This window comes from Gymnoscopelus microlampas (genome assembly GCF_963454915.1).
Source record: "Gymnoscopelus microlampas genome assembly, chromosome: 23".
Classification (NCBI taxonomy): Eukaryota; Metazoa; Chordata; class Actinopteri; order Myctophiformes; family Myctophidae; genus Gymnoscopelus; species Gymnoscopelus microlampas.
The window spans coordinates 17,103,083-17,127,964 of NC_139960.1; the positions used below are offsets into that span (position 1 = coordinate 17,103,083).

Sequence of the window (24,882 nt, forward strand, 5' to 3'; positions counted from 1 at the left end):
TCTTCCTCTCTGTCTATAGAGACCAATTATTTGTTTACCAACATTGAGACTGGACGCACAGGTGATTGTTTCATGCAATCAATTCCCAGCATATTGTTTCGGGGTGCGCTGGTTTCAGTACATTCAACCTCCTCTTGTGTGTTGGCTAGTGGGGTGCGCCCTAGCAAGACATGACAAAATGGGTTTCATTTGGTGCCGGCCTGCGAGTGCATACTGGTTCTTATCAGTGTGACGTTGTCTGTTAAAGGAAGACTTCACCGATTTTCAACCTATCTTCATATAATTGGTCCTCACTAATACTCATGATAAAATGGTACCATTTTTTTCTACTTGGTCTGTGTCTCATAGGAGGGCTGTGGACAGTCCAAAAACCCGTCTGCCAGTGACATCATCGTTAGGCATGATTTATTTTTCCAACAAGATTTCACATTTATTATTTAGATTTTTATTAACACGAGAACAATGGCTTCTTTTATTAAATTGCAACTTTCCAGGAATAGAAAGCCTGCAGTTTCTATTAGCTTGGATTCCCCATTGATGATGTCACTGGTAGACGGGACTCTGACTGTCCACAGCCCTCCTCTGAGACGCAGACCAAGTAGAAAAAAATTGTACCATTTTATCATGAGTATTAGTGAGGACCAATTTTATGAAGATAGGTTGAAAATCGGTGAAGTCGTCTTTTAAGGGGTCTAATTGTACCCATGCTGGGGCAAGACCTAGCCGGTTGAGTGTCTAAACAGAAGTACCGGAATTTGCCGGAAGTCCCGCCCAAGGAAATTCAATACAATACGTTGACGCTTCACAAAACTGTTTACATTCCCTGTGAATGAAACGAGTCTTGTGATTGGTCGAAATAGATCGTTTCCGGGGAAATACATGCGACGGGAGTCCCGCCCCTAATAGACACTCTCTACATTATGTCGTGACCAGGCTTTTCTCTTCACAGATGAGTAAGGCTGGGAACGAGGCTAATGTGTTACCAGTGGTGGAAAGTAACTAAGCACATTTACTCAAGTACTGTACTTAATTACAATTTTGAGGTATTTGTACTTTACTTTATTTCCAATTTCCAATACTTTTACTTCTACTCTACTACATCTCAGAGGCAAATATTGTACTTTTACTCCACTACAATTATTTGACAACTTTAGTTACTAGTTACTTTTCAGATATAAATTATGATATTATGAAACATACATTAACCACTTTAGCCCTATTTTATACATAGGCAATTTGAAAATAGCAGATCTACGATCACAACGCGTCGCATCGCGACGCGTTGTGAGCTTGTAGATCTGCTATTTTCAAATATGTTAGTACTTTTACTTTTGGTACTTTAAGTACATTTTGATGCCAATACTTCTGTACTTTTACTCAAGTCAATTTTGAATTCTGGACTTTTACTTGTAACAGAGTATTTTTATATTGCAGTACTGGTACTTTTACTTAAGTAAAGAATTTGAGTACTTTTTCCACCACTGTGTGTTACCTGGCTGACGAGGGGCAGCCCCACCAGGAAGCATGACACGGCGATGGCGAGCACCAGGAGCTCTCTGCGTCCGGGTCCCCGCAGCACGGCTGGGAACATGTCTGTGACGGCGGTCGCAAAGCTCTCCACGCACACAAACTGACGGAAGGAAACAGCAGCGTTCATGTTATTATTATGTAGCAAGCTTCAGGTGACGTAAAAATATATATATTGATACACATGACCCTAACGGGGACTTTAACGAGTTGTTCAACCTGGTGTCCCTGTGTTGGTGCATGCCATTATATCATAACATTTTCAGATTTTTTGAACGAATGTCAAAATAATTCTAAAATAATTCTAAACTTTTCAAAAATGTTCAAAAGTTTCAGAATTTTCAAAAATAGCAGATCTAATAAGCTCACAATTTCAACATGCTGCATCTCAACGTGCTGTGAACACACGCATGCACGCGTGCGCACACACGCACGCACGCACGCGCACGGACACGCACACACACACACACACACACACACACACACACACACACACACACACACACACACACACACACACACACACACACACACACACACACACACACACACACACACACACACACACACACACACCTGGCTGTCCAGGCCCAGCAGAACGAGCATGAAGAAGAAGAGGACAGCCCAGAAGTTGGCACCAGGCAGCATGGACAGAACCCTTGGGTAGGCGATGAAGGCCAGCCCGGTCCCTGTGGTCAGGAGACACAGTGAACACAATCCCATCAAGACTACAAATGTCTTCTAAATACAGTTTCCTGAAAACTCTACAAGCTCATAGCGCGGCACGAAGTGACGCACTATGTATATCTGCTATTTGTGAATAGCCAACGTCTCCAATCTAAAATGACACAGGCGCTTTCCCGGTTTTAATGGGTTAACGGTTAACCCATTAAGACCTGAAGCCAATTCTCCTAAATCTCAACAGTATTCTGAAAAACGTATGTTTCTATATCAGTGGTGCTCAATCTTTTTGATGTCAAGGACCCCCAAAATGATATGTATTTGGCCGCGGACCCCCATCAAAATATTTTGTTCCAGGGACCCCCAGAAGCAACGATTTGAGTTAAAAATGTTCGCTTTAAAAAAAAATATATATATGCAAAGATTTGCACGCATTTTCACCGTACTCGGTGCCGCGCTATGAGCTTGTAGATATGCTATTTTTGAATAGCCCAAAGTGTAAAATAATGCTTTTTAGCTCAAATCTAAAAATGACACACTTCCAGGTCTTAATGGGTTAAGATCTGAGGCCGATGCTACACTTTTGGGAATATTATATATATATATATAAATATATATATATATATATTCTCTGTGTTCCCACAATTCCCATGATGCTTTTCATGGACAAACACCGGCAGAGCACGCTACAGTTACACCCCACTTTCCATCTGCCATACGGTATTTGTTTGTATGTACCAACAGAGTTCAGTTCCTACCCATGCAGGGTTTGCTCATTCAGTTCTATGCCTCTGTGTTTCTGTTATAGGGCGGGGCTCTGATCTTTACTCTGATTGACACCTACGGTCCCAGTGGAACCAGGCCGCCATTATATTACATTACATCACAATTCATATCTTCTAAAGCAGGGGTCTTCAACAGGGGATCCGGGACCCCTAGGGGGTCCTCAGAGTTACTACAGGGGGTCCGCCAAATCTTTGTGTGATTTTTACATTAACCACTTTAACCAAGCATCCCTATTCTGAGGAGAACTTTCGCCAAAAAAGCGCACAACGCGAGGCGTTGTGCGCTTGTAAATCTGCTATTTTTGGCTAAAGTTTGTAGGTGCTTGTAGGATGCTTGTAGATCTGCTATTTTCGGCAAAGTAGTTTGGTGTAGGGGGAAAAAAGAGCAGACTAAGTACAGAGTGAAAGGTCAGGTTTACTAAGTATTGTTTTTAGAGCATGGTTAAATGTCTGGAAATACACATTAACATGAATCCAACATGATAGTGCTGTGAAACAAGTCTATGAAGTTGCCGATGAAATCTATGAACAAATAAATATTTTATACAATATATAGTGGGGGTCCCTGATTTATCGCGCTCTCAGCCAAGGGGTCCTTGGCCTGAAAACGTTGAAGACCCCTGTTCTAAAGTCAAGACCGCTTTGTTTGTTGTTGCCATAAACAGCGAACGAGGACGATGTCACAACCACCAAGGGTATGTGCTACAAACTTGTGTTGTAGTTTTCACATTCATGGATTATGTAACCTGCGGGCTGGTATTAATGATTCAACACAAATTAACTCTACCATAAATATATATAGATAATGGTGAGAATCATAATAGCTTTCGTTCAAACAGACACTAGAGTATTAAAACACGTGTGAATAATATTGGCACTAAATCATCTCCATACTAGAGAGCAAGTAAAACGTATGTGCTAAACTGTGTACATGAGGTGCCATCTGCTGGACATTGGTTGACATAGCAGTTGCACTTATTGCCCATACAGAATGCATGCAAGTGAGATGAGAAAGAAAGAAATTAATTAATTTAGAACACACAAGTGCTACAGCATATAGTTACCTTTAAAGCTGTGTAATCTTGTCATTGTAACCTCGGAGTGACAAATACAGCAGTAAAAAAGTCAACACTTTGTAAACACAAAAGTCTTGTGTTGTGATGCAAGGACCCATGCCTTTAAATCGTGAACATTTGCTCAAATCTTTCGATACATATATGTTTTAAAGCAAAAATGTTTTACTCTGATCTTTTGGGGGTCCCTGGAACAACATATTTTGAGATGGGGGTCCGCGGCCAAATACATATCATTTTGGGGGTCCTTGACATGGAAAAGTTGGAGAAAAGTTGGAGCACCACCGATATAGCAACATACTGTTAGTATTTAGAAAACATGTTTAGATAATATGTATTTGACCCCCCCATCTCAAAATGTGTTGTTCCAGGGACCCCCGCCCACCCACCCAGAAGAAAAGATTTGAGTTACAAATGTTCGCTTTAAGAAAATATACATTCAAAGATTTGCAAAAATGTTCACGATCAGAAAAAAAAAATAGAAGATCTACAAGCTCACTCAGTGCCACGCTATGAGCTTGTATATCTGCTATGAATGAATATTTAAGTGACACAGATGCGTTCCCGAATTGAATGGGCTAAGTCAGGGGTCTTCAACCTTTTGAGGCCAAGGACCCCCTAGCTGAGAGAGAGATAAAGCAGGGACCCCAACTCTATATTGTATAAAATTGTGTTTCAGATTATTTTCATTTGTTTTACTTAGTCCGCCCTTTTTTCCCTCTACGCCTATAGCCTCTTTGCCAAAAAATAGCCGATCTACAAGCTCTCAACGCCTCGCAGCGCGAGGCGTTGAGAGCTTGTAGATCGGCTATTTTTGGCAAAAAGTCCTCCTCAGAAAAGGGTATGCTAGGGTTCAGAGCGGTTAATGTAAAAAAAAAAAGAAATATCACAAAAAGATTTGGCGGACCCCCCCTGTAGTAGCTCTGAGGACCCCCTAGGGGTCCCGGACCCCCTGTTGAAGACCCCCGGGCTAAGTAGAGAAGGAAAGAAACTCACCAGAAGATGCGACGTCATGAACCTCCACGCCCAGCTCATGAGCCATGTATCCCAGAGCAGAGAACACGGCGAAACCGGCAAAGATGCTGGTGGCGCTGTTCAGGCAGCACAGCGCTACACAGTCCCTGCAACCGCGAAACAAGTCGTCTCTGTCATTTGTACACCTCATTATGTCCAAAACTGTTACTTTTCCAGGGTTCAAATTCAAAAGTAGCAGAAAGACAAGCTCAAAACGCGTCGCTTGCGTCGCACGTTCTAACAAAAAGTTAGAATATGGAGATAAGAGGTTTCTGCCCGACACTGTACCGTAAGTCATCACACAGGTGTGTGTGTGTGTGTGTGTGTGGGGGGGGGCGGTTGCTACCACTGACCTATAGCAGTTGTTGTTGTATTTGTTGTAACTTCCCAGGGCTGTTAACACTCCCTGACAGACCGCGTAGGAGAAGAACACCTGAGTCCCTGCATCACGCCATATCTAGAGAGAGGCAGAGAGAGGCAGAGAGAGGCAGAGAGAGAGAGAGAGAGAGAGAGAGAGAGAGAGAGAGAGAGAGAGAGAGAGAGAGAGAGAGAGAGAGAGAGAGAGAGAGAGAGAGAGAGAGAGAGAGAGAGAGAGAGAGAGAGAGAGAGAGAGAGAGAGAGAGAGAGAGAGAGAGGGAGAGGCAAATAGACAAGAGATAAAAGACATTTTAAGATTTCAAAGCCAACAGTCCCACACTGGGAGAGTGAAACGTTTCGCCTGGTGAGGAGGATAAACGGTAACCTGGAAACCAGACAAATCTGCCATTGCAAAAAAGAGTTGCCCTAATATCTACTCAGTGATATTAGTCAGGCCATGCCAGGCTAGATAAACGGCAGCATCTGGTTGCCATTAAGTTATTTTCTTCTAATAAAAAGCCATTAGTCTCATGTCAACAGCACCATTAAATAAAGCCTGCTTCATGCCAACATAAACAATCACACTTCCCCCTGCTCTGCTGTGTGTGTGTGTGTGTGTGTGTGTGTGTGTGTGTGTGTGTGTGTGTGTGTGTGTGTGTGTGTGTGTGTGTGTGTGTGTGTGTGTGTGTGTGTGTGTGTGTGTGTGTGTGTGAATTGGGTAGCACTATTCGTGTTCGTAGTAAAATCCTCATTGTTTAATTAACATGTGTAGAAATGTAACCACGTGGATCCTTTATGGATAACATCTGTACACTCAGAAATCCAGTACATTAACACTAAGGTGTGTGTGTGTGTGTGTGTGTGTGTGTGTGTGTGTGTGTGTGTGTGTGTGTGTGTGTGTGTGTGTGTGTGTGTGTGTGTGTGTGTGTGTGTGTGTGTGTGTGTGTGTGTGTGTGTGTGTGTGTGTATGTGTGTGTGTGTGTGTGTGTGTATGTGTGTGCGTGTGTTTAGGTGTTGCTGGGTGGTTCCTTTTGGTTTGAAGGTGTTTGTCTACAGACTTTTGGCAGCATCTGGTTAACATTAGCAAAGCACCGGAGCACCCTGTGGTGCTAGACCCCACATAAGGTGGTAAGTAACTAAGTACATTTACTCAAGTACAATTTTGAGGTACTTTTACTTTACTGGAGTATTTCCAATTTTAAATACTTTTACTTCTACTCCACTACATCTCAGAGACAAATATTGTACTTTTACTCCACTACAATTATTTGAAAATAAACAATTTAGCTTGTAGATTTTGATTAATATTACAAAACATACATTGCCCACTTCAGCCCTATATACATTTCGGCATTTGAAAATAGCCGATCTACAAGCTCATATAACATATAAATGGATAAGGTTGTTAAAATGATTGTGATGCTATATTAACTACTTTAGCTGGGGACCCCCTGGAACAACCCCCCCGCCCCCCCCCCCCACTTTGAGATCCGCTGATCCAGACAACACAAGAAGCAGATTGTTCCGACTCAGATTTGAGTTTTTTGATTTTGAGCAGAGCTGTCCCAAATCCATCTCCCCACACACACAAAGTAACCCCTTTCAACCGGACTAGAGCCCACTTCCTTTGAAAAGAAAATAAAGACACTAGCACGCTCTCAGTCTCATTTGAACCAGATTTGAACTGCAGTGCCTGGGCATTACGTAACCTTGACCTGTGACCCCCACAGCTGCTTTCACTGTGAACTTTTTCCCCCAAGCAAAAACAAAAAGAAGACATTCTCACAACTTCCTGACTGTGTGCTCATCTGGCTTATAATTGCAGCAGAGCTGCTACACTCCTCGCCAGTGTTGCCCTGTCTTTTTATTGTAAGCGACGTTGGGCTTGTTTTTCTGTGAAGTTGCTGGTAAATATTGGTAGTTGTGGGTTGCGGTTTTTGGGCTTGTTTCTAAAGTGTAGTTGCTTTTCTGGTCGTGTCTCCCAAATGTTATTTAAACCAGTGGTTCTCAAAAATGTTCTGGTGAAGGACACCCCAAATGAATATGTATTCCCCCCCCCAAAATTAATATGTATTCCATATTAATCTACAAGCTCACAACGCGTCACGGTGCGACACGTTGTGAACTTGTAGATCGGCTATTTTCAAATAGCCAATGTATATAGGTTTAAAGTGCCTATAGTTGCTTCTTTTGGGCTTGTTTTCATAGACCTGGATACTTATTTCTCTCATAAAATCTGGCAACACTGGTCCTCGCACCCTCGTGTAGTAGAGGAAACGCATTCCCAAGATGCTTCAGAGCAGTTCTCTGACTGCCCCCTTTGTTCAAAGATACAATGCATCTTTATTGACTTAAAGAGTAAAAAAAAAATGTGATGATCGGCGTAGCCTCCGGTAGGAGACTTGCAGAGTCTCCTATTGACCATTGACCCGGTCATCAAATTCAAGGCTTCATGGGGTGTGCAATTGATAGAAAATAAGTCATTTTTGGGGGTGAATTACTCCTCTAAGACTGCAGCAGCCAGAATGAATCTTCCACTAAAATGTAAGTCAGATTAATAGATTCCTCAGATATTCGAGTTGTTTTGAAAAAGGCAGTCATGTACCCCGCAGCCCCGCTCTTAAAACACACAAATCCTATAGTTCAGTGGTTCTCAAACTTTTTCATGTCAAGGACCCCCAAATTGATATGTACGTGGACCCCCATCTCAAAAATAGTTTGTGCCAGCGACCTACAGAAGATGATGTGTCTGCTGTGAGGAGACAGACAGACAGACAGACAGACAGACAGACAGACAGACAGACAGACAGACACTTGTATTACTGTCAAAAAATATTTGAATATCTAATTATATTATTAATATATTTAATAAATAAAATGTTTTTGCGGTTTTCATATTGTTTGACACAGAATCAGAGCCTGCCCTCGACGGCTTGGTTCCAGGCTTAAAATAATTAATATAAATATCTGTGGGAAAAATGACCAGCTTTCTATCTGTGGAACGACACAATGGCCAGCACTGCTACAGTATGCCCTATTAATCCCAGAAGAGCGAATCTGTGAATCTCTCTCCAACTTAACTCAACTAGCTAAATGTTGTCCCCATGTCACCATGTTGTTTCAGACACCGCGGAGAGAGCTGCTTTTATTAAGGTGTTGATGTTATGGGGACCCTCACAGGGGCCAAGCTTCCTTTCATAAACTCTGTTACTGAAAAAAAGGTTCCTGGTTTGTTTTTCTTTGTAAGACTGCAGTGCCCCCCCCCCCCCCCCCCCCCTCGGGGAATCTGGAAACCAGTGTTGCCAGATTTTGTGAGAGAAATAAGCAACCAGTTCTATAGGGAAACAATCCCAAAAGAAGCGACCAGGCCACATGAGCACTTTAAACCTATATGCATTTGATATTTGAAAACAGCCGATCTACAAGCTCACAACGCGTCGCAATATTGAAATATTGGAAAATTTTAACAACAAAAATCTTGTATGGGAGGTCCCTGGCACAAGATATTTTCAGATGGGGGGGTGGTCCGTGGACAATTACATATTAAAACAATGTAGGAACAACTGGTTTAAACAACATTTAGGAAGCAAGCCCAAATAAGTACTGTAACAACACTTTAGAAACAAGCCCCAAAAAAACGCAACCAATATTTACAAGCAACTTTACAGAAAAACAAGCCCAAAGTTGCTTATAATAAGCAGACATGGCAACACTGCTGGAGACAGCTATAGAGAGAAGACAAGGAGAGGGTCTTATCTTCACAGAATGTGAGGCTAATAAACTCAAGTTCTGTGAGAAAATACAGATAATGGAGGTTGAGGCTGAGTGGGAGTCAGGAGCATGCAGTGGTGGAAAAAGTACTCAAAAGTATCAATACCATCATGTAAAAATACTCTGTTACAAGTAAAAGTCCAGTATTCAAAATGTAGTTAAGTAAAAGTACAGAAATATGGGCATAAAGATATACTTATAGTATCAAAAGTGAAAGTACACATTATGCAGAATGACAGGACGTTTTTTAAATGTATGAAAATCCTTTGAAAATAGCAGATCTACAAGTTCACAACGCGTGCTGAAGTGGTTAATGTATGTTTTGTAATGTTAATCAAAATCTACAAAGTAACTAGTAACTAAAGTTTTCAAATAATTGTAGTGGAGTAAAAGGTACAATATTTGCCTCTGAGATGTAGTGGAGTAGAAGTAAAAGTATTGAAATGTTTAAATACTCCAGTAAAGTAAAAAGACATGGAAAGTGTACTTAAGTACAGTACTTGAGTACATGTACTTGGTTACTTTCCACTGCTGGTCGGGAGTTGTTCAATCATTTCCACTGGCAGAGTATCAACTCTTTCAGCCGCTTGTTTACTTTGGTTACACAATCACTTTAACTCTAAAACTTTGAAATAGCACCAACATATATGACTTGCCTATTCTTTATAGTTGTCTATTATGTCTCCGATCTAATCCAAATTAGTATTACTTATTGAGGGCCCTCTAAACTTAATAGCAATAAAACAGCAGTGGGTCTCAAACTCTTTCATGTCAAGGACCTCCAAAATCATATGTATTGGCTACAGCATATCTAGAAGCTCAAAGCGCGGCACGAAGTGACGCGCTATGAGCTTGTAGATCTGCTATTTTTGAATAGCCGAAGTACAAAATATTGTTAAAGTGGTTAAAATGATTGTGACGCTATATAACTAATTTTGCTGGGGACCCCCTGGTACCCCCCCAAGGATCCCTGGGGGGTCCCCGGACCCCACTTTGAGAAAGAATGCTCTACAGCACACACCCAGCTGCATTTGCCCATAGGTGGCACCACAAATGCGAAATGTTGAACTGTATGTATACTAACCATTGTGTTTCCTGCACTGCATCTGTACAGAGTAGACCTCTGACATAGACCTACTGCACATGTAAGCGGAGCTAATAGTCTACCTTTAAACACATTTTAAATCGGAGGCTTTTTTTGTATACTATTTAAATAGTTTTGGGACAAATGTTGCCTATTGTCCCAAAAGTGACAGCAAAAGATTGCTGCTATTTGTTTCAAAAAGCTTTATACCCTGTATATAACATGTATATAACATGTATATAATGTAACATAGCTCTGTTTAACACAATGCTGTACGCCCACCAACTGTATATACGGTACTTTACTTATTTTTTTCTGAAGTTGTTTTTATTATGTTTTGACACTTGCTTTGGCAACGTAAACGTAAGTTTTTTCATGCCAATAAAGCTCCTTTGAATTGAAAAATCACACCCTGTGTGAAGGTAACGGCGCCTTTGATACATTTTGTCATCGATATGTGTTTATAATGTGTTTATAGCCACGTGTCACGTGAAGCTTGACCAATCACTTTGTTGACGTGTCTGACCAATCAGAGCGTTGACGTGTCTGACCAATCAGAGCGTTGACGTGTCTGACCAATCAGAACCTCGACGGGCCTGACCAATCAGAACGTTGACGGACCTGACCAATCAGAACCTTGGCGGGCCTGACCAATCAGAACGTTGACAGACCTGACCAATCAGAACGTTGACGGAAAAGCCAGGTATAGAGCAGGACCAGCGCCAGCGCCGCTAAAAATGTAATTGAATGTATGTCGTAGAGATGCTGCCTCCAACCCCCCCCCCCCCCGCAGCTTCCTCTTGTTCTGATGGCTGCACCCCTCGACTGACACAGCCCTGGTTAGGCCGCCTGGCCTGGCGGAGATCTGCTCTCCTCAGAATGCCCCTGTTGTAGTTCATTGAATTCTCTCTTATCTCCTCAAACTCTGGTTAATTTAGCGCAAGGATGGTCTTACCGTGGGGTCGGCGATCTTGGAGAGGTCAGGGTAGAGGTAGTATTTGAGGCCCATGGCTGCTCCAGGAAGTGTCACCCCACGGATGAAAAGGATGAACAGCATGAGGTACGGGAACGTCGCCGTGAAATACACCACCTGGAAACCCACGCACGCACGCACAAAATGTACATTAAAATAATGTCATGATACACAGTGGTGTAAAGTACATTTACTCAAGTACTGCACTTAAGTACAATTTTGGGGTATATTTTACTCTACTTCCACTCTCAGAGACATTTTTTTTACTTTTACTCCAATACAATTATTTGAAAACTTTAGTTCCTAGTTACTTTGTAGATTTTCATTATTATTACAAAACATACACATTAACCTCTTCAGCCATATGCACTCCGACTATTTGAGAATAGACAATCTACAAGCTCACAACACGTTGCATCGCAATGCGTTGTGACTTGTGAGCTTAGTCACAACATCTAAATATCTAAAAGTAAATCTATTTTCAAAAGATTTGTATACATTTTGAAAACTTAAAATGGAACATTCTGCATATTAGGAGAACTTTTACATTTGGTACTTTAAGTACAAACTTCAGTTGTAACAGACCATTTCTACAATTGGGTATGGGGATACTTTTACTTAAGTAAAACATGTGAGTACCTCCTTTCTATGGGAATAGAACACTCCCCTTGTGGTCTCTTGGTAGAATATTTTTCAGGACAATTTTGAAAGAAATGGATGGTGTCCTCACCTTGCCTGTGGACTTGATTCCCTTCCAGATACAGAAGTAACATATGACCCACGCTATGGCCAGACAGATGGCCAGGTCCCAGTGGATGTACCCAATAGACATGTCGTCTGACATCCTCAACACACGGCGCCTGAAGAGGAGGAGGAAGAGGAGAAGGAGAAGAAAAATAAACTTGTTTTGAACACCACCTTCCATATCGTCGCTGTCGGGCACAAACCTCCTATCTCCACTCTAACTTTTGTTTTGTTTTTTTCATAAATGAACGCCCCTACTTGATCATACTACAGCATCACACGAAAGAGCTTGTGGATCTGCTATTTTTGATACTTTTGAATTTGAATCCTGTGAAAAGTAACAGTTTTGGACATTTCCACGTTTCCACCCGACAGAGACAATATGCAAAATACAGTGCACAGTGAGTACTGTACGTACTGTAGAAACACTATGGGGGACAAGGCCTTCTGCTCAGCTGCTCCTCGGCTCCTCGGCTGTGGAATGCCCTCCCTGACCATCTGAGAGCACCACAGGCCATTGACGCTTTTAAAAGGGGACTAAAAACCTTTCTTTTTAACAAGGCATGTGCCTAGATGGACGTATTGATGCCTTGTGTGTTTTATTCGCTGTGTATAGTTGACCATTGATCTGAATTTGATTCATTTCACTGTTTATTTTATTTATTTATTTATTTATTTATTTATTTCTCTTGCTATGTAGCACTTTGAGATTTGGTTCAAATACAAAGTGCGTTACAAATAACATTCAACAGGTCATGTGTTAAAGGCACATGACGCTCCCTGACTAACATGGAATTCTGTACCAGTTGCAGTATGTAGGATCAGTACACTTTCAGAGTTAAATTAGCACTCTACACCAGTGGTTCAGGCTGTGACCCCCCCAAAATAATCATAATTGAACTGGAGCCCCCGCCCCCCACTCACACACACACCCTGACAAGCACTTGGAGTTGAAGCATTAACATTTAGTTTGCCTCGGTTCCACAGATAAATATTGTGAAAATACAATCTCACAACGCCTTGCAACGCATTGTGTCCAGGGGCAAACGTCTAATTTCTCTGGGAAAACCGCTCTACGCTGTAAAATAAAAATCAAAAAGATTTTCTTCTGCAACATACAGCACAAAATAAATCTAACATTCTACAAATCCATCATAGCAAGACAGCATGGCGGGGGGGGCATATTCAAACCATTTTCCCCTTTCATTGTGTCCATATGGACTCCCTCCTCAAATGCAGAAAGTGTCCGCAAACATCTGCACCATCTGCACCATAAATACAGATGTTTCTGTCCGCCTACAGTTTACTTTAGCCAGCTTCAGTTTAAACTTTAAGAGCTGAGAGAGAGAGAGAGAGAGAGAGAGAGAGAGAGAGAGAGAGAGAGAGAGAGAGAGAGAGAGAGAGAGAAAGAACACATATTGTTCTCATCTGTAATGGGCAGCGCAGAGTAAAGTTCTCCTCTGATTTCCCAACATCTGAGCCTCAAAAGAAACCAGGAATTCATTACGTGGAGAGTATGCACCCAACGTTACAAAAGCCCCCTGACATTTTGATCCTGTCAAGTTCAAACCTGATGGAATTTGCATAATATTGCACTGTAATGGAGATGTTTTGGGACTCCCTCTGGTGCCGAAACAGAATAATCTTGATGTTGTTTTGCAGTGATTGTGAGATGTAAACGAGAAGAAACCCCTGTTGTTGTGTGGGAAACATCACTGAAGAAGATTGCTTCCATGAACCAATGATCCGGCAGCACCAGCTACACCACTGGGGCTGAGAGTATTGAACTGTGATTCATGAGGGGACTCCCTCTTCCTTTGGTGTGGCGCCCAGATGGCGCCTAAACCCTAACCTTTAACTTTACAAAAACTATGCCTAAACCTAACCTTAAGCCTAACCTTACAAAACACTATACCTAACCCTAACCTTAACCTCACAAACACTATGCCTAAACCTTAACTTATCCATAACCTCACAGAAACTATGCCTAAACCTAGCCTAACCTAACAAACACTATGCCTAAACCTTAACTTAACCATAACCTCACAGAAACTATGCCTAAACCTAACCCTAACCTAACAAACACTATGCCTAAACCTTAACTTATCCATAACCTCACAGAAACTATGCCTAAACCTAACCCTAACCCTAACCTAACAAACACTATGCCTAAACCTTAACTTAACCATAACCTCACAGAAACTATGCCTAAACCTAACCCTAACCCTAACCTCAAAAACACTATGCCTAACCCTAACCTTAACCTTAACCCTAAGCCAACAGAAACTATGCCTAAACCTAACCCTAACCCTAACCTCAAAAACACTATGCCTAACCCTAACCTTAACCTTAACCCTAAGCCAACAGAAACCATGCCTAAAACCACGTTGACCTGGGCGAAACACCGGGAAAAGACAGAATCCGGACTTATGAGCCTGTTGAGCATGCGTGTGAGCGTGTGTGCGTACATACGTGCGTGGGTGTGCGTTGTCACTTACATCCAAAACTCCTCCTCGGGAGACGTGGTCGCGTTGGTCGGGTTGCTGAAAAATATTAAAACAATTTGTTATATATATATATCGCTGTTGTCGGGCAGAAACCTCTTATCTCCACATTTTAATTAACACCCAAATACTTTATCATACTACAGCGTCACACAAAAGTATCAAAAGTAGCAGATCCACCGTTTTGTTCCGCGGCACAAAATCTTTTCAGATGGGAGTCCGCGGCCAAATACACATTCATTTAGCGGTCCTTGAAATGAAAAAGTTTGAGAACTGGTGTAGGCAAGCACCTGTTGCAGGCTACGCACAATGTTTATATGGTAAAAATTGCTGATATTTCAGTTCCTTATGAATCTTTCTCAGTTCTCTGTCTGCTGGAAAGGTCTAGACAAAATGATTTGTGGTTTGTCAGAAAGTGCCTTTCCACGTTCCCTTTCTTCACCATCACTGCATAGTTGTTGCGCAAATAATTAGTTTTAAGGGAGTAGTTCACCCACCAAAGAATTACTTATTTTCTATCAATTACACACCCCATGAAGCCTTGAATTCATGGAGATTTGTTTTGTTTTGGCGCATTCCTAAGCCAATAATTTGATGAGCGGCGGAGTCTCCGGTACGAGACTTAATACAATCTTAACCAGACCTGACAGGGTTACTGGGGAATAATCTTACTGATTTAACAAGTGTTATTGTTAATCTTTCCCACGCACAGGCCTGTAGCCTTCATTACAGAAGGTCAGAAAATGACCTCTTCCTCCTAAATCAACATAATGGGTGTGTGAGAATATACGCAGACCAGTACAAATGCTTAATTTCTTGTAATACCCACAAATCACGACCTATCCACAAACCTTTCAACACGACCTAGCAATCCAACACACGCAGCAGGTCAGGTCACTATGTGCAGCAGCACCATTAGATCCATGTATCATGTTTAATTCCTCTTTAACTGCTACAGATGAATGTTGAAACCACTTAAAGCTGCAATGCATAACTTCTTTTTAATGTTATTTGTTAATGAATCAACATGTTAGAGTGAGTTAATTCATTAAAACCGGGAAAGCTGCTATATTTTTCAGAAAACTCTGAGGATTTAGAACAGTGGTTTAGATTTAGAACAGTGGCTCAAAAAAAATTGCAGATATACAAGCTCACAGCAAGTCACTTGTACATCTTCAATTTTTGAACATTTTTGAAAAATCTTGAAAGTGTTTTGAAAGATTTTGAATAATTTTGGCACAAAACATTTTCAAATTGGGGTTCCGCAGACAAATACAGCTCAATCGGTCTCAGGTCTTAATGGGTTTATAGGCCTGTTACAACTGTGGTGGTTGTACTTGGTCTACATGCTCTTCTATTGAGACATTAGATCCTAATAGGAACCCTATTGGTTGACAAGAGGTATCAATGAAAATCGAAGGGAAATATCTCACCTTCCCAAACAGGCTCTCCGTTACAGCTCAGTTTTCAACGGTTTTGCACTGCGAAAATAGTCGATCTACAAGCTCAGAGCAATTTTTTGCTATTCTTCAAATATTTGGAAGTGTTTGGAGATTTTCGCCTATAACAACATGCCCAAATAGGGGTGCCAGGTTGAAGACAGTGTTGCCAAATCCGCGTATTATAAGCGACTTTCGGCTTGGTTTTTTTAGGGGGCTTTTGTTGACAAAGTGTAGTTGCTTATTTGGGCTTGCTGTCTAATGTTGTTTAAACAAGTGGTTCTCAAACATTTTTATGTCAAATTAATATGTATAAACGTGAGCCCTAATCACAGCTGGTCTTACATGTCACTGAAGTCATCAGAGTCGTAGTACCACGGCGTGGTGTTGTTGCTTAGGAAGGACCAGCTGGAGTCTGTGCTGAACATGTGGGGGTTGGCGTAGGCGCTCGGTCGGTTGTGGCACATCTCTGAAGAACAGAGAGGAAACACATGCTGTATCGTTGATGCCGGGCAGAAACCTCTTATCTCCATATTCATAACTTTGTTTCTTCTTTCTTTGATGTTCCAATTGTATCTTGTTTGAATTGTCTGCTAAATATTTTTGTCTTAATGTATGCACTGCATCTTGTAATTTGCAGACCCCCTTGAAAACGATATGGTTCGTCTCAAGGGGTTATTCCCAAAAAAGAATTTCAGACTACAGCGTCACACGAAAGCATCAAAAGTAGCAGATTCACAAGCGACACGTTTTGAGCTTGTAGATCTGCTACTTTTGAATTAGAACCCTGAAAAGTCACAGTTTTGGACATAATGAGGTTTCCACCCGACAGAGACAATACACATAGAGTGGCAGGTCAGCTTCTATTACACGACACATTTTGTTATTTTATATTATTATTAGCAATGCAATGAGAAGGAATCACTTTCATGGTATGTGATGTAACAAAGTTTCCAGAGTAAGTTCAGGTTTTCTTTTTAGGTTAGGGTAGGAAGGGCTGTAGTTGGTTTTAGGTGAGTTTAAATATAATGTCTTTTCTGAAATATATTGTTTATTTATTGTACATTTTACATGACTTATGTTATGAGATGTATACTTGTTATGTGTAAGAGGACCACAATGGAAATACGTCCTGGACTTTATTGTGTTATAACCTCTTTATTGTTTTAACTCGTGTTATGACTTTTCAAATAAACTAAACTTAACTAAAGTGCCTGTAAAAGCAGCACTATGTACTTTTTTTAATGAATAAAATGTAATCGTGTGGAATTTCTGGGGGGGTCCCTGGAACACAACATTTTGAGATGGGGGGTTCCGCGGCCAAACGTTTTTAGGAATTTATCAAAAAATATTTTCTAAATCCTAGTATGTTGCTATATCAGTGGTGCTCCAACTTTTCCATGTCAAGGAACCCCAAATGTATTTGGCCGTGGACGCCACATCTCAAAATATGTTGTTCCAGGGACCCCCAGAAGTACATATCGGAGTTAAAAACTGTTCGCTTTAAAACATATATCCATATTCAAAGATTTGCACAAATGTTCCATGATTTAAAATAAAACAGTTAAAGAAATCTTAAAATGACACAGATGCGTTCCCGGTCTTAACGGATTAACCATAAAACAACCGTCTTTCTTGTTTAGGACCAGGAACATGAGGTCCTCACATCTTACCAGTGTTCCAGTAGTTGTCGCAGGAGGCCCAGGGCAGAGGGTACTTGAAGGAGTTGTACAGGTAGAACAGAGCCCAGGCCAGGATCACAATGTAGTAGATGTTCAGATACATGACGATCACCTGGGAGGCGATCCCGATCCCTGCAGGACACAAAGCACATGTCAGACACATGTCTTATGTTTGCTTTCCATTTCAAATATCATTTGTGTCTGTGTGGACTGGACTGGAGAGAGAGTCACGTAGTCTTCCAGATGCTGTTATTGTTCAAGTTTCAAGTTCAGGTTTTATTTATTTACAGTGCAAAATCACACAAATGTCTCTCGATAGCGGTAGAGCCTGGGGAGGCACAAGCCGATAAGCGTTTGTGTTTTTTTTAATGTCTGTAGCCAAATATAATAAAGGCCTTTTACCTACAAAATGCTGGACCTGGATTTTTTCATCCTTTTTGACCCAATTGTCCCTCTATCCTGAACACTTAACAACGTATATCCACACAATATACAACAAAATAAATACAACAATAAAATCAACATTTAGAAACAATAAGATCGTGGACACAAGCCGAGATTATGATCGATTAGTTGAACAATTTTATTAAAAATAATCGTTTAGATTATTGTGTCCAATAAACTTTGTTTTTAAGCAGACTTTTAGATATAATTTGTGTTGTCTGTTGTATTGTACTATGTACATTCATCGTTTCAGGCAAATGAAATCGAGCGGTTGTGATTTCTCATACTGACGTAGCTATTTATTTATCAAACTTTAGTATTGGGAGAACGTTCTCTGACTGATCCAGAACATTCACTGAGATGATAGAAGATACAAATGCTTTGCCAAGGATAAGTCATGACTGTCAGAACCAAAGAAAACTATAAATCAATTGTTTAAAAATAAACCCTTTCAAAGATGTTAAGATACTGTCAACCTAGAAGCTCACAAAGTCACTTTGATCATGTCAAAGGACACCTGCTAACTCATTCCTTCCACATTTTGTGATCGATGCCAGATTCAACACTTGGCAAAGCGTCCAATAGTAGTTAATTGTATCGAACACAAAAAATAATCACATAGGAAAGTGTTACTAAAATCCTTACAGCACAAAGATATTGTTTACGGCGCGGCTCTGTAAAAAAACAGTGACGAAATGTCTAGAAGTGTGTGTGAGTGTGAGTGTGAGTGTGAGTGTGTGTGTGTGTGTGTGTGTGTGTGTGTGTGTGTGTGTGTGTGTGTGTGTGTGTGTGTGTGTGTGTGTGTGTGTGTGTGTGTGTGTGTGTGTGTGTGTCTGTGTCTGTCCATCCCGGGGCTAATTTTGCAAACCGCTGTAACGATCATTGCCATATTTCTCGTGCACACTGCCAGTAGGCCAAGGAAGTACCTCCATGCATTTCCTTTCCACATATGTTTTAAATCTTTGTTTTGACATTTTTCACTTCCATTTTACAATGGAAGACATTGGGTGTGTCGGATGTGGCTGAAACCTTGCCCAAAGATGTCATGGATACATATGTCATAGGAAGATGACTAGTGTCATAGATACGTATGTCATAGGAAGATGACTGGTGTCATAGATACGTATGTCATAGGAAGATGACTGATGTCATAGGCTGGCCTCATGACATCAGAGATCCATATGAATGCCACGCCGTTATTAGGCTTTGTCTTGTTGTTTAAAGCAGAGGTTCTCAAACATTTTCATGTCAAGGACCCCAAAATATATTGCATTTGGCCGCAGACCCCCATCCGAAAATATTTTGTCCCATGGGTGGTGGACCTCTATACAACATTTGTGTTGTTAAAATGTTTCAAAAAATATTCCAAATGTTCCCGTTTTCTTTTCTTTTTTTGCAAATCTACAAGCTCATAACGAGTCACATTGGTGGTTAAAAGTGGTTAAAACTGATTATGATGCTATATTAACTTATTTAGCTGGGGATCCCCTGGAACCCCCCTCAAGGACCCCTGGGGGTCCCTGGACCCCACTTTGAGAATCACTGGTTTTAAATGTAAAGAACAGCTGATCTGGGTAGACTGCTTTGATGTCATGACATTTTTTAGATTTTTATGGGGCCAGGCTTCCAGCATGGACCCGTATTGTTATTCGCATTATTCCATTTCTTCTTCTTCTTCTGCCGTTTTTGCCAGTTCTGGCTGAACCGTGCATACGCTTTTTATGAAACTCGGCCATATGATAGATGGTCATGAAAAACGATCAAAAAATAAATCTCACAATCTTTCGTCAAAAGGTGGCGCTATAGCACTCAGTTGAAAATGCCAACTTTGAACAGGTACAACTCATGCCCTGTTTTACCTGCAGCCATAAAACTTCAATACACACATGCGTCTCCTCATGATGAACAACTTTCACCCTCTGACTTTTGACCTCTGACCCTTAGATCTCCCACCATTTCGAATTATATGAAAAACAGTTAAAACCTATCTCCTCCTGGGATTTTTGAGTAATCTGCACGAAACTTTTTACACATGAACTTTGGACCTATACCAAAAAACGTTTGCAAAATATCTTCCATAAGTGAAAAAATGAAGCTTTAATGAGCCAATGCATATTGCAGTTTTATGACAATTATTCATCTGCCCCTAACACATACATGCAGACTTACCATTCTTTGAAACTTTGCAGAAATGTAAAGGGCCATTCCAAATATCACTGAAACCAATCTTACTCCAATTGGTCAAACGGGGGCGCTATAGCAATTTTTTGAAAATTGAAACTTTAAACAGGCAAAAGTCATGCCTCGTTTGGCCGACAGCCATTAGACCTGCTTACACATGTGCCTTGACTAATGAGGAACACATCTATCACGTTAACCAGTAAGCACCGCCCTTATATTGTCCGCAATCTTGAGCAGTTTGAAAAACACTTAAACCCAGGATTTTTCAGCTATTTGCGTGAAACTGTATCATCTGTGTGATCTCCTTTCACAGGTTCTTGTCTGTTGGTGGCTTCTCGCTTAAATGTGTGCCCCACAACCTGAAGGTCACCAGTTCAAGCCTCACTTGGTGCAGACTTCATCTAAGTTGCATTTCACACAACATGACTATCAATGAATATATCTGCAATTGTTAAAGATAACATGAAATACTTAATTGAGTGTTTTTTACATACTTCATTGTGAAAATAGCTGATCTACAATCTCACAACTTTTCAGATAGCAATGAGAGTATGTTTTTTCAATGTATAACATACTTCATTGTGAAAATAGCCGATGTACAATCTGACAACTTTTAATGGTTTGTGAGCTTGTAGATCGGCTACTTTCACTAGTTTTGGTTCTGAGGAGATGTACAATTTCTTCATTGGTAAATGGTTTGTGAACGAGTGATCTTTGTGTTAGTGAAACAGGGGCTTGGGTCATGACAGAAGGCAAGAGTTTGTCATCCTCAACAGACAATATCAGCCTAGACAAAGCTATAGCACTATAGGTAGTGTTGCAGCTACCTAAGAGTACCTCACGATCGCAAGGTTTCCGGTTCAAGCCTCACTTGATGCAGACTCATTTAAGTTGAATTGCAAAAAACATGACTCAATCTATTCCGTTTCCATGGCTCTCTCTCTCTTCAATCTATTCCGTTTCTATCTTCAATCTATTCCGTTTCCATGTCTCTCTCTCTGTCTCTTCAATCTATTCCGTCTCTCTCTCTCTCTCTCTCTCTCTCTCTCTCTCTCTCTCTCTCTCTCTCTCTCTCTCTCTCTCTCTCTCTCTCTCTCTCTCTCTCTCTCTCTCTCTCTCTCTCTCTCTCTCTCTCTCTCTCTCTCTCTCTCTCTCTCTCTCTCTCTCTCTCTCTCTCTCTCTCTCTCAGGGTCGGCCATAGCTGAGTGGTTAGGGAGCCAGAGGCTCTGGTTGACCCAGGTACGATTCCAGGCAAGGTCAGCAAATGTGTCGATGAAATTTGTCCCTGAGCAAGACTCTTAACCCCTAATTGCTCACAGGCCCTCATTGGAAACAAGACCGCAAGGACTTTCATGAACTGACCTGTTAAAGGAATTATCATTTCTCTTTCTCTCTCCTGGCCCCGTATTATCGCTGCTTGCAGCTATATTTTGTATTGTTTTCCTTTTTCAAAAAATACCCTTACTCAACTTTATGGATGACAATGCCAACGATATGAGATGAATGTAAGCCTTGTTTAGTTTTTTACCCTCAAACATGGGGCAGATCTTCCTCCAGGCCGTCACCCCGCCCTGGCTGGTGTACTGGCCCAACGCCGTCTCCAGGAAGAACACAGGAATACCACAGAAGAAGAGGAACACAAAGTAAGGAATGAAGAAGACCCCTGTTGAACACACACACACACACACACACACACACACACACACACACACACACACACACACACACACACACACACACACACACACACACACAGAAGAGTGAATAGTCTCATATAGGTTCGATTAAAAGGTTATACCCTGTTATACACCATATCGTCGCTGTCGGGCAGAAACCTCTTATCTCCATATTCTAACGTTTTGTGTTACTGTTTTTCCCTAAATTAACACGCTACTTGATCATACTACAGCGTCACACAAAAGCATCAAAAGTAGAAGATCTACAAGCGCGAAGCCAAGCGTTTGAGAACCACTGGTGACCAATTGTGACCAATTGTACATCAATTGTGACCAATTGTACATCAAGCGTGACCAATAATTGTACATCACAGAATGATACTGTATCGTTACGCAATATCCAGGGGGGAATATCGGACCATTACTCCAATGATGTTTTGTCGCTTAAGAGCAGTGGTTCTCAACGTGAGGTCCGGGGATCCCCAGGGGTCCTTGGGGGGGGGGGGTTCCAGGGGGTCCGCCAGCAAAAGTACATTTCGGGGTTCCTTGGCACAAACAAGTTTGAGAACCACTGTCCCAGGACTTTGAAAGGAAACCCTTTTAATAAAGTGAATACAGAGTGCCATTGAGACCGTTATGAAGGGAAATGCGTTGACATGGCTGATAGCCTTCTAAAGCCCCGCCCACTGCGTGCAGACATGAGTTCATGTCTGCCTGCCTGCGGCTGCTCTCTAACACTCTTCTCTTTCTCACGATCAATCTCTTGGAATCTCTCTCATCGTTCATTCCTCTCACAAATACCCCCTCCCATTCATACATACACACACACACACACGAATACTATAGGGGTTGCACAATACATCGTTTCAGCATCGAACAATCGCAATGTACAGACATGTGCAACAGTGACAATGCAATGGAGGCAAATTGATCCTGTGCAGTGACATTGCACTAAAACGATTTTCATTACGATAGCCTAATGTATATAGCAATATAGGTTTTTCAGAAAACTGTTAGGATTTAGAAGACATTAAGTAGAATCGGCCTCATGTCTTAATGGGTTAAAGAAAGTTTTGGCATTTTTCATGACAAACCTGGGAGAAAAACTCTGCCGTCCCATCTGATAAATAACATCATTTAATTTAAATACTTCTTGGTTAACGGATCTTGCACGCACATTTCTGCGTTCAGAGGTGTCATGTCGAGTCAACCAGAATATTAAACTGCCTCATTTCACCGCTTAAAATGACCATAATCATTGCTAGAGTCATAAATCATTTCCAAATGGAGGAATCCTCTTTCCTTCCTTTCTGTGTAGCCTTTGTTTTGTGCTCATTGTCCATATCTTCTGGAGGGCAACAGTGGTGAAGAAATACTCAGAGTCAGTAATACCACAATATGAAAAAATACTTTACAAGTAACAAGTAGACAAGTAAATGGCTGCCCTGTATTCAACATTTCTCTGGAGTAAAAGTAGAAAAGTATTGGCATCAATACTTACGCAACCAAAGTAAAAGTACTCAAATTTGACTCATTTTAAAAACAAAATATATATAGCAGATCTACAAGCTCACAACTTGTGAGTTTGTGATTAACCACCAAGTGGTTACCAAGAAGTATTTAAATCGTTATGTTATTTATTGGAAGGGATTGCACAGTTTTTCTCCCACATTTGTCATGAAAAATGCAAAACTTGCCACAAAGTGGTTAGTCTATGTTTTGTATTAATAATTTAAATCCGCAAAGCAAGGAGTAAAATGCACAACATCTGAGTTGTAGTTTGTATAGTTTCTTTTTATATATTATACTGTTTAGACCGATGATTCACTGTTTTAGATGACTCTTGGTTTACCTATGATCCTAGATTACTATTTCTATGCATTTTGATGTATTACCTTGTGTTGACTGGTTGACATGGTTACTGTAAATCGCTCTGGATTAAGAGCGTCTGCTAAATGCCTAAATTGTAAAGTATTTTTGTACTCATAAAGTAATAAGCACCTGGAAATTGCTCTTAAGTACCGGACTTGAGTAACTTCCCCACTACTGCAGGGCAGTAGATTAGACCAGGGGTCTTCAAAAGGGGGTCCGGGACCCCTAGAGGGTCCTCAGAGTTACTACAGGGGGTCCGCCAAATCTTTGTGTGATGGGATTTGTTTTTTTTAACTTAACCACTTGAACCTTAGCAGCATCCCTTTTCTGAGGAGAACTTTTGCCAAAAAATAGCAGATCTACAAGCTCACAACGCCTCGCAGCAGCTATTTTTTGGCAAAGAGGTGTTTGGTGTAGAGGGAAAAAAAGAGCAGACCAAGTAAACAAAAACAGTTAAATCTGAAACACAATTTGTATACAATATAGAGGGGGTCCCTGCTTCATCTCTCTCTCTCAGCTAGGGGGTCCTTGGCCTGAAAACGTTGAAGACCCCTGGAGTAGACTATGAATTCCAGGCTGGTTTCTATAGAGACAAACCATCATCATCATCATCCCCATCCATCATAACTTCTTCAAACATCACTCCATCATCATGTCTCACCTCCTCCGTTCTTGTAGCAGAGATAAGGGAACCGCCAGACGTTTCCCAGGCCGATGATCTCCCCGGCCATGGACAGCAGGAACTCCGTCTTGTTGGCCCACTTTCCCCTCGCCTCATGGACCCCGTCCCCGACCTCGGGGTCTGCTTTGTGGGGCCCCGTGTCCTCTGCTGCTACGATCCCCCCAGGAGGGGCCCCACTTGTTGTCTCCTCAGCCATGCTCTCTCGCTCTCTCCTGATCGACACCCACTTCTTCTCTCTGTTGTTTGTAGACAAGCATATTGTTGCTGAGAAACCTCTTATCTCCATATTCTAACTTTAACTTTTTTTGGTAAATTAACGCCCTACTTCAATAGGGCGTCACATAAAAGCATCAAAATTGGCAGACCTGCAAGCTCGAAGCGCTGTGCAAAGCG

The 24,882-nt window shown here is 41.3% G+C and overlaps 1 protein-coding gene across 1 annotated transcript in view; it reads right to left on the bottom strand.

The window, feature by feature from the left end:
* Nucleotides 1-24,681, bottom strand: part of LOC311039464 (sodium- and chloride-dependent betaine transporter-like) — a 34,528-nt gene extending 9,847 nt beyond the window's left edge. Inside the window, exons 1-11 of the mRNA XM_084049357.1 lie at nt 24,469-24,681; nt 21,788-21,922; nt 17,626-17,766; nt 16,298-16,421; nt 14,508-14,552; nt 11,996-12,125; nt 11,248-11,382; nt 5,434-5,537; nt 5,063-5,187; nt 2,104-2,216; nt 1,493-1,630 (exon numbers count right to left, since the gene is read on the bottom strand). Of these exons, the coding sequence (XP_083905483.1) occupies nt 1,493-1,630; nt 2,104-2,216; nt 5,063-5,187; nt 5,434-5,537; nt 11,248-11,382; nt 11,996-12,125; nt 14,508-14,552; nt 16,298-16,421; nt 17,626-17,766; nt 21,788-21,922; nt 24,469-24,538 (1,260 nt within the window). The 5' untranslated portion in view covers nt 24,539-24,681. The remainder of the gene's footprint in view (nt 1-1,492; nt 1,631-2,103; nt 2,217-5,062; nt 5,188-5,433; nt 5,538-11,247; nt 11,383-11,995; nt 12,126-14,507; nt 14,553-16,297; nt 16,422-17,625; nt 17,767-21,787; nt 21,923-24,468) is intronic.
* Between the last annotated feature and the right edge of the window lie 201 nt (nt 24,682-24,882).